At 41.6% G+C, this 10,914-nt stretch overlaps 1 protein-coding gene across 1 annotated transcript; it reads left to right on the top strand.

Annotated features, from left to right (window-relative positions):
• Positions 1-2,855: 2,855 nt before the first annotated feature.
• LOC125376760 lies at positions 2,856-5,305 on the top strand. The gene is made up of 4 exons (XM_048388604.1): positions 2,856-2,923; positions 3,603-3,748; positions 4,104-4,225; positions 5,185-5,305. Exons 2-4 carry the CDS (start codon positions 3,610-3,612, stop codon positions 5,284-5,286), a joined length of 363 nt encoding a protein of 120 aa, XP_048244561.1. The 5' UTR covers positions 2,856-2,923; positions 3,603-3,609; the 3' UTR covers positions 5,287-5,305.
• Positions 5,306-10,914: the final 5,609 nt, after the last annotated feature.

Here is a 10,914-nt window from a genome sequence, read left to right as displayed (position 1 = left end):
TATTAACATCGTGGCCAACAATGCCGATCCGGTAAATGTGAGCGCTATGACATGGTTGTCACATATGTTATTGCCATAACCAAAGCTTTCCCTTTTCCATTGTCATTATAATATACTTATCTGTGTGCGTTGCCAGGATTCCAGGAACAAAAAAACCTTCTTTGATTGTTCTAAGAGTTAGGGTTGATCTTTTGCGACAAGAATTTGTTGGTACATTTGCTAGACCCTACAATCCATCTCTCCTGGTACGGAGTGTTATGGAGCTTTATATAGAGATCAAGGGCAAAAGTTGATAGTGATATTGTTTTGTTACATCAATCTTTACACTTATAAGCGCAACTGGATTGGTGAAGTGACGGTAGGAGCGGGTCTGTTGAAGCGCCTTAAAAGGGCAGTTTATGATCATGTTTCTCACAACCCTTTCTTAATCATATTTGTTTGTTTGTTTGTTGTTTAACGCCGCACTCAGCAATATTCCAGCTATATGACGGAGGTCTGGATTATTGAATCTGGACCAGACAATACAGTGATTGACATCATGAGCATCGATCTACGCAATTGGGATCGATGACATGTATCAACCAAGTCAGCGAGCCTGACCACCCGATCCCGTTAGTCGCCTTTTCCGACAAGCATTGGCGCCTAAAGAGATCGCAGTGCCGTGTACGAATATATCATTAACATGTGCTTATGAATCTATCAAATAGTGATTATACGTGAAGTTGAACGTATGCTGCCCCACGGGGAACACCCGTCACTAACACACGCAAAGGCATGTCAATTGTTCACCTAAAACACACACGGTAATGGTGCACGCCAAAATATAGAATTGCATTAAACACAACAATAGCCACTCATGCATCATATTTGGAAATTTCCTCCACATGTTGGTCGTAAAACGTGTTGAAGGCCGTACTGAGGCATTGAATGTTGTAACCCTGATCACACAACTTTTGAACAAGAACCGAATGACGCTGTATTCATAGAAAGAGCATTCTTGATTGCATGTCAAAAGTTGTGGAATGAAGACACCAAAGGCAGGTGCTGCTGAAATAGTACTCGACATACAGAAAAACATACGTATCATCCCTCGAGGAACATAAGGCCAGTAGAGCCCCTTGGCTCAACCCTTCACAACGAATTGCGTCGTCTTTGACTGCATGGTCAATCGTGCCCTCTCATTATAAGTACCGTGGTTTATGTTAATTATTATATTTATCATTATGTTACTTATTAACTGTCATGTACTAAAACCATACACATGGTGTGTGTTAGTTTAGCCTTATAAAGACCGCCTCCGTGGTCTCGTAGAGCGTCTGCCCGGAGAGCGGAAGGTCAAGGATTGGATCCCCGGCCGCGTGATACCGAAAGACGTTAAACGAAGGTACTTGTTGTTAACCTGCCTGTCGCTCTGTATTAAGTTGCTTAAATAAGGACTTGTCGACTCCGAGTCAGTATGCTGTGTATTCATGTTCAACTACGGCAGGGTATCACAGTTTCCTAGCACTATAAACTCGGCACTACTCCGAAATAGTACAAGCACACACCAACACACACACACACACACACACCAACACACACAGCAACACACACACACACACACACACACACACACACACACACACACACACACACACACACACACACACATACAGAAAAACATACGTATCATCCCTCGAGGAACATAAGGCCAGTAGAGCCCCTTGGCTCAACCCTTCACAACGAATTGCGTCGTCTTTGACTGCATGGTCAATCGTGCCCTCTCATTATAAGTACCGTGGTTTATGTTAATTATTATATTTATCATTATGTTACTTATTAACTGTCATGTACTAAAACCATACACATGGTGTGTGTTAGTTTAGCCTTATAAAGACCGCCTCCGTGGTCTCGTAGAGCGTCTGCCCGGAGAGCGGAAGGTCAAGGATTGGATCCCCGGCCGCGTGATACCGAAAGACGTTAAACGAAGGTACTTGTTGTTAACCTGCCTGTCGCTCTGTATTAAGTTGCTTAAATAAGGACTTGTCGACTCCGAGTCAGTATGCTGTGTATTCATGTTCAACTACGGCAGGGTATCACAGTTTCCTAGCACTATAAACTCGGCACTACTCCGAAATAGTACAAGCACACACCAACACACACACACACACACACACACACACACACACACACACACACACACACACACACACACACACACACACACACACACACACACACACACACACACACACACACACACACACACACACACACACACACACACACACACACACACACACACACACACACACACACACACACACACACACACACACACACAGAGGCACGCCATGAAATTACAACGATATTAAACGCGACGTGTAACCACATTTCTCCTCACCTAGCTTTAAATGTTAAATGTATGTGCCAGTGTTCTTACAAAACAAAAACACATCATATACAAGATTAATGGTATTGTTATGTCGCATATATTCTCCAAAATTATAAAACACGGATCTCTTGTTTATGGCGTGATTCACAAACACAAAAAGATAATATTTATGTATAACGATACAAGTGTTTCTGCATCCATAAACTTATGTATACTGCGCAATGCATGACATTCAAACAACTTGTTGATCAACCAGCAAACCACGACATGCTCCTGGCAATGGTAATAGTAATTCACATGCATAAAATATGCATATTGAGCGTGACGCATCATGGGTAATCATGGGTGTGTGTTGATCCTGTCTTTTGTGACGTCCCAAAGCAGTTTCTGCATGGAGTTAAAGAGATAAAATATGACATATTGTGTATGATAAATGAGAACTAGGTCAGGCATGACATTACATGTGTGTCTATATAATAAGAGAGTGGACGGTTATCAGGAAACGTTACCACACAAGAATATAATATTCGTTAACACCACTGGTCTGATGTAAGTATAACAATTGTCATTCTTTGTGCATTTATTACTTCTCAAGTCAATGTCGCACGAGTTATGATTATTACATACAAGGAACAAACATTTTTTATAAGGAAGAGAATTAATTGATGCCAACCTCTTTATTATGGGGAACAAAACGTTTGGGAGTTTATACTTACTCCTTCATCGGGTGAATAAATGCTATGAAGCAGAGAACTGTAAAGTGTTGGATACCACTTATCGATTACTAATCACCTGTTAGCGTCAATTAACTATTGCCGTCCCTTGTTAAGTTTCCACCTTCGTTATCTTATTACTTTTGTTGTTCTTACAGGTACATACATATGTACCAAAAGCCGTTGAAAGATGGCACTTGTTATTACCCTGCCTGGCGCTCGGCATTAAGGGGCTAAAACAAGGACTGACCAGCTCGGAGTCAGTATACTGTGTCTGAGTGGGGTATTTATGTTAAACTGCGGCATGGTATCTCAGTAGGCTAGCACTATAAAATCGGCATTTATTCCGGACTAGTACAAGCAGCCACACACACGCGTGCATGCACCTCACAATAAGTGCAATAATTTTGAACGCGACATTAAACCCCCATTTCACCCCACCTCAACACAATTGGCCCATAACGATCCAACACATTTTAAGACTATTTAATCTGCTAATGTTTAATTGTTTTCAGATTCACTATGACATCACACGGTACAGTACCGTTTACCATTCTTACGTGTGTCACCGTTGCTCTGGTGCCTGGCGACGATGCATCAATGACGACAATGCCATCTTCTATGGACACGCCCATCCCAATTCCGATCATGGACTGGCAAGGTAGATAACAGTAAATGTAGACTTTGATAGGCATTTAGAAGTTGAAAGAACATGAATATATGACACATTTTTATTGATAGCAACTTCCTATTTTCCTTGTACGACGTTTCAGAGCTATTTCTTGCTCCTTCATCGGCGAAGTAGCTCCTACAAACGTTGTTTCTCCTATACAATTAAAAATATGTAATCTGTCTGGTAATATAATTGGCCTGTACTACGAATGAAATCGACTTATTTGCTTTTTTGTATTGTGCCAAGAGGTACTAATTGTTTTCGAACATTCGACTTGATCATTTGTAGTGATGTGTTCTTTCTGTATATAAGTAATGACTTCAGAACCATTGGCTTTTGGCAGATCCCCGCCCATTTCGTGGTTTTGGCCGTGTATTCCGACCCTCCCGATGCCTGATGGGGTGTCGGTTTGGCAACGCCCCGTCTGACTGTACGTGTCCACGTCGACCAGAATATACCTGTGCTGTGAGTAGAATTGTAGCTTCTCTCTTTTGCAAAATGAAATGTAATTTTAGAATCAAGGTGACACACTCACTCTGAATGTCGTTCTATTTACTTCATTTTTCATCATTTGCAAGGTAGGACACACATATTGACGTTGTCCTCTGGGTTTGTTTTGTTGGAATGAAGTATTGTACTGAATGAGGTCGATCTAATGTTATGATTGTTAATTGTTATTGTTATTTGTGGTATTAGCGGGAACCCCTGCCGTTCATACCACACGTAACACTAATGCCAAGTCTTTTTTGGTTCCATAAGCGGAAAGTCGGTGGTTCGATCCCCAGTTGCGTCATACAACACGACGCTAGGTGCAATAATTTTAATATGACAACCCATCTGCAGGAGGTCACGCCAGGTGAACGTTCTAATCACCCAGCTGAATTGGGAAATTTTGAATTCTCGTTTCAAGCAAAGCATCCAGAACAGCTTATCGGTATTCTGTATTTCGAAAACTTAAACGGCAGTTCCGAATGGAGACTAATAACAGAGGCTTCACTTTGTGGGCACTACTTCAATGGCATCTAATCAGAAGGAAGTACTATAGAGCGGGCATATTTGTTCTTCTGTGGGTTGGCTTTTGTTTCGACTGAAATTTCAGAATCCAGTTGAACGAACGAAATTGTTTTGGAATTATTAAAAGCATCAAAACCCTTTTCATAACCATGCCAAATCTCTGCTGCTCTGCGATTCCGACTACAGTATACTGATGTGTTTATGAATCAATATACCATGTGTTCGCTACATAAAGGGAGCACCCGTCACAAACGCATGCATATGCAAGTCAATTATTCACCACCTCACCTGACGTGACTCCTATTGAGGGTTTATTATATTTTGACGGGGACAGTTATCAATTAGAACCACAGAGTCCGTTCAGGCAATGGTTTCATATCGTTTAATGTGTAACCCATAATGTGTTTCAGCAATTGAAATGTACAGATGACAAGGTGTGTAAGGTGTTGTTTGGCCGATTCCCCCGCTGTGTTAGAGAACAGGCAGGTAAGTCGCACAGCGTCTCCAAATGATCGTAGCTTAACGATAGTATTATTCTACAGGACGCAGGGACATGTTCAGAGCTGGTGCACCGTTTCTACTACAACAAAGCCACAAGAAGGTGCGAGGAGTTCCACTATGGCGGCTGCGGGGGAAACGGAAACAACTTCCGGAACAAGAGGGCGTGTATGAGAACCTGTAGGAAGAGAGGCGCCTTCTTTAACAGACCTTAACATTGTAACTGTAGTAAATCCATGCTTTACTTGAATTCCATGTTGACCAGAGCCATATTGTCATATCCACATAAAGTTGATCACACGTTATGCATCATTGCCATAATTTTTTTTAGTTTTTAGTCATGATTTCAATCACTGTATTGTCTTGTTCAGATTCGATTATTAATAGACTGCCCTCACATTGCTGGAATAATGCGTTAAACAAACAATTAAACAGACAAACAAACAAAAACAAACAAAACTAATATTTTCATAAAATTATATAACTTTATTTCTCCATGAAGCCTTGTGGTATAAAGCGCAATAATCCGCTCTCAAAGTTGCATCCCTTCGCCGTGCTATGATCCGCTGATTGTGAATTCAAATCACAGATTCGCCAAGATATTAATCCTTGAATCGATCCGTCAGGCCCAGGGCCATATTGAAACAAACTCTAATCTCAAGCCAAAATAACCCCTTCCTCCCTCTTATTTACAAGGAAAAAAGTGAATATGAAATCTTTCCCACTTCTACGAACGCTGACATTTCTGTCATTTGTGCCGTGTCACCTGGGTTGAGTGATGGCTGGGGCAGTTTGAAACGTCTTTCTGGTGAACATTTATGTCCTCTTCCAGTTCGTCAGCGAAGGTACATACGCATGATATGTTTGAAATGGTAAAAACACAACAACGTTAATGAATGTTGTCTCTGTTCGGAGGCTCGACGTCCAAACTGTATGTGTTGGCCGACACTTTGGAATAATGTACACAACGGTGTCCGTCTGGGAGCGCCAAATGTGATTTTTAAGAGGACAACTCTTCGTAGCGTTCCCGGGACCAGTGAGCGCTGAGACACGGTTCATTTACACCACATTTACCGCTCCCGGTACCAGGAAAATAGAACGAGAACAGAGAAGTACCGCTCATCAGTTCCATTACCGTATTTATGCATGTTAAGTTAAAATGTTTAAAATTTTAAAATGTACATATTCCTATCAATGTTCAGTAACGATGAAGTAGTTCCGACAAATGGACTGTATAGTCAGTGTCAGACAGATGGTGGCTGACCAGGTCCTCCTTCAATGACCCGGGGTGGGCGTCGATCTGGCGGTAACGTCGCTTACGAGGAGGTTCAGAGTGGTTGCCGACCATGCCAAGGATGCTGACTTCGGTGTTGGACTGCTCTCTCTGGACAGCTGCACCCCTCACAGATGTTGGAGTGGCTCTTCCTGGCTAGATGGTTGGTCTTGTGGTGCCACTCTTCAAGGCTGTGAGTCCGATGATCAGAGTTGCCAAAGTGGTTCTAGATGCCTCAGCTCCTTTCAACCCAAGATGTTGGGACATAGTATATGCAGGCGATAATGTATCGGCAATCGTCTCCAACCACACAAGAGGAACGATGCTGCACCGTACTCAGCTCTAAAGATATACTAGAAAGAGTACTAGAAAGGGTGACGTTACCGCCTATGTTCACACATTTACTTATATACTGTGTACGACATAAGGAGGACGCATATTTGCTCCCTTCAATGCATAATACTGAAAGTAAGCCCTGAAAGAGTGAGTTAAATATTCACGTCACGTCGGCAATATTTCAGCCATAATGTGACTTGAACAAGTTGTTCAAACCCATGCTGGATCGGGTGGTGAGGATCAGTGACTTGGTTGATGCATGTCATCATATCCCAATTGCGCAGATCGATGTTCATGATGTCAATCATTATATTGTCTTGTCCAGACTCGATTATTTACAGACTGCCCTCACATAGCTGGAATATTGCGTTAAACATAAAACAAACCCAAAACAAACAAAACTAATATTTTCATAAAAGTATATAACATTATTTCTCGGCGAAGCCTTGTGGTATAAAGCCACTAATCCGCTGTCGAGAGTTGCATCCCTTCGCCGTGCTATGATCTGCTGATTGTGAATTCGAATCACAGATTCGCCAAGGTATAAATCCTTGTAACGATCTGTCAGACACAGACCCATGGATATTCACATTGAAACAAACGCTGATCTCAAGCTAAAATCCCCTTACCCCTCTTATTTACAAGGAAATAAGTGAATATGAACGCCGACATTTCTGTCTTTCAAGCTCTGACATTTGTGCTGTGTCGCCAGGGTTGAGTGATGGCCAATGAGAACCGTCTTCTGGCATATGACTCTAGGCAGATTTATAAAATATTCAAACATGTGATGTTTTCCCATAATTACAATGATGAATATCAGCATTTATTAAAAATTGAAATTTACCATGCTCAGGGCATGGCGCAACCAACCGATTGATAGAACCGGGCCCATTCTAACACCCGTCCAGGTGGAGTTAGGGTCAAAGTGGTGTGTTGGGCAAAGGAACCGTCCTCTTGGAACCAGTGCCAGACTACCTTCTTCCACCGATAGAGGGGCGCAACCCACGGCAAACGGATTGCCGAAGTTTGACGCCTTTTACGACAAGCAGTAGGGTGCTGGGGACACATTCTACCACGGGTCCCCACGAGGCAACACTGAAAGATATCATTATTATGTTAAATATATTCTTCACTTTGCTTCATACGGTTTGACACATGGATTACATTCTTCTCATTCCGGGTAGGAATATAGGTCCCTCACAATCTGTGATTGTCATATAAATCGCCTAATTGATCGGGCAGTCAGACTCAGTGACTTGGATGATTGCATGTCATTGTATCCAAACTGCCTGGATCGATGCTCTGGATTCTCGGATCCATATTATATTATTTACAGACCACCATTATATACCAGAAATATTGCGCTGAAGAACAAACAAACATTTTAGTATTCATAAGAAATGTCCACCAAAATTGCACAATTCCAACCATATCATGAGCAAGCGTCGATGAATCACCATTAATAGGTGATGATACCAGGTGGTCGCGAAAAGGTGAGCGTATCCTGCCCCACCTGTTGCACCGTTACAAACTGAAGCAAATGCAAGATTTAAAGTTCACTTATTCTTTATTCAGTACAGAAGGAGGCCATCCACCCATGGTACATTGTATAGTACAGTTCACAGTTCAGTCCGATCATACATCATGACACCGTCTAGACTTTCAGATCATAATAATAGTTTTCAAACATTCTTTCCGTGGTAAATAAAGGTAGTAAAATGTCTTGAAATTGTTTCATTTGAAGTAGACATGAGTATGTTAAATGTTTCCAGGATGGACATATGTAGCAGGGCGTGGAGTCATCCCACAGATGACATCCTTACCTTGTCAGCTTGCTGACGGGGTTAACCTCTTTGGTCATGTGGACAAGGCGTCCGACTTCTGATCAGAAATCGGAAATTTTATGGCCGCTATATTTACTTCCCCGTCAACAGAATGCCCGTCCCGGGCCGAATAGTAGGGTACTGAGGCTTATTTTGCTCAAATTTAATATGAAAATGCTCAGCCCAACGTTGGGCGCCAATGTAGCTGACATAAAATTTCCGAGTGCCGTGATTGGATTCGAAGCACGGACCTTCTGATCAGAAGTCGGACGCCTCGTCCACATGACCAAAGAGGTTAACCCCGTCAGCAAGCTGACAAGGTAAGGATGTCATCAGTTGGATGACTCCACGCCCTTCTACACACATAATATTTCTGGAACTCATTGGCTGAGATCATGTTAGCCATTACAGATGAGCAAAACAGGGTACTCCGTCTCTACATAGCCTTGATTTCATACCTTGCACAGTCTTTGCTGTCTAGGTATATGTACATATCTACCTGTCTCAAGAAATAACTGATGTGAGCTACAGAGGAACTGTGTAATAGCATACCTGAATTTACTTATTCTTACTGCATTTATATAAGGCTCAACAGAAAATTGATTCTTGAACGATGAATAATGAAACATATTAGTAATACCACACAATTGAGCATGCCAGTCCTGTTGTTGTTTGTTTGTTTGTTGTTTAACGCGGCTCTCAGCAATATTCCAGCTATATGACGGCGATCTGTAAATAATCGAGTCTGGACCAGACAATACAGTGATTGACAACATGAGCATCGATCCACGCAATTGGGATACGATGACATGGATCAACCAAGTCAACGAGCCTGACCACCCGATCCCGTTAGTCGCCTCTTAAGACAAGCATAGTCGCCTTTCACGGCAAGCATGGGTTGCTGAAGACCTATTCTATTCCGGATCTTCCTGTTGATGGGTAGTATTTAATCTATAAATAAATTCTGATATATTTCTTTACTGTTCTTGACTCGAGTCTCTGGTTTTCTCAAATATCCAAATCCATATTTTTAAAGATGAGACTTTATCTTTGACTTTATCAGGGTTTTTTTCCATTATGCCTGATATATCTTTTCATAACTTTTATGGATACTGTGAATCTGAATTTGTTATTACTTCACGCCAATATTTGATACAACGTTTAAACACTAATATATAATATAGATATCTACCACATTCTCCAAGTGCGACATGATTCGGCGTGAGAATTTGATTGCTAGGGATCTTCTACATCAAGTATGTGTTCAGCTTCTATTTCTTTAATTTCATCCATACCCCATTTGTTTTGGAAAATAGTGTATAAGAAGAGGTTTATATCCTAAAGTGATTTCAAGATGGAAAACAGATGGGATGTTACACTATAATAGTTTTGACAGAGATAAATTATTTGCAAAACATGCACCACAATAGATATATGATGACACCCATTCATTTAGATGAGGACCATACTTTATTAAAGACAACTTTCGTCTTTTCTAGGTTTTCAGCCCCACGTTGGGCGCCAATGTAGCTGCCATAAAATTTCCGAGTGCCGTGATTGGATTCGAAGCACAGACCTTTTGATCAGAAGTCGGACGCCTCTTCCACATGACCAAAGAGGTTAACCCCGTCAGCAAGCTGACAAGGTAAGGATGTCATCAGTTGGATGACTCCACGCCCTTCTACACACATAATATTTCTGGAACTCATTGGCTGAGATCATGTTAGACATTACAGATGAGCAAAACAGGGTACTCCGTTTCTACATAGCCTTGATTTCATACCTTGCACAGTCTTTGCTGTCTAGGTATATGTACATATCTACCTGTCTCAAGAAATAACTGATGTGAGCTACAGAGGAACTGTGTAATAGCATACCTGAATTTACTTATTCTTACTGCATTTATATAAGGCTCAACAGAAAATTGATTCTTGAACGATGAATAATGAAACATATTAGTAATACCACACAATTGAGCATGCCAGTCCTGTTGTTGTTTGTTTGTTTGTTGTTTAACGCGGCTCTCAGCAATATTCCAGCTATATGACGGCGATCTGTAAATAATCGAGTCTGGACCAGACAATACAGTGATTGACAACATGAGCATCGATCCACGCAATTGGGATACGATGACATGGATCAACCAAGTCAACGAGCCTGACCACCCGATCCCGTTAGTCGCCTCTTAAGACAAGCATAGTCGCCTTTCA

The sequence above is a fragment of the Haliotis rufescens genome, unplaced genomic scaffold (genome assembly GCF_023055435.1).
Source record: "Haliotis rufescens isolate VD_foot unplaced genomic scaffold, xgHalRufe1.0.p SCAF_74, whole genome shotgun sequence".
Classification (NCBI taxonomy): Eukaryota; Metazoa; Mollusca; class Gastropoda; order Lepetellida; family Haliotidae; genus Haliotis; species Haliotis rufescens.
Note: the sequence above shows the minus strand (reverse complement) of the source record. Positions and strands in the feature narration are given on the sequence as shown.

Bases quoted from the DNA above. Each gene is read 5' to 3' on its own strand.
- LOC125376760 (XM_048388604.1), top strand. From the start codon at position 3,610: ATGACATCACACGGTACAGTACCGTTTACCATTCTTACGTGTGTCACC. The intron at 3,749-4,103 runs GTAGATAACAGT...GGCTTTTGGCAG, and splicing joins TCCGATCATGGACTGGCAAG to ATCCCCGCCCATTTCGTGGT. The intron at 4,226-5,184 runs GTGAGTAGAATT...AATGTGTTTCAG, and splicing joins GACCAGAATATACCTGTGCT to CAATTGAAATGTACAGATGA.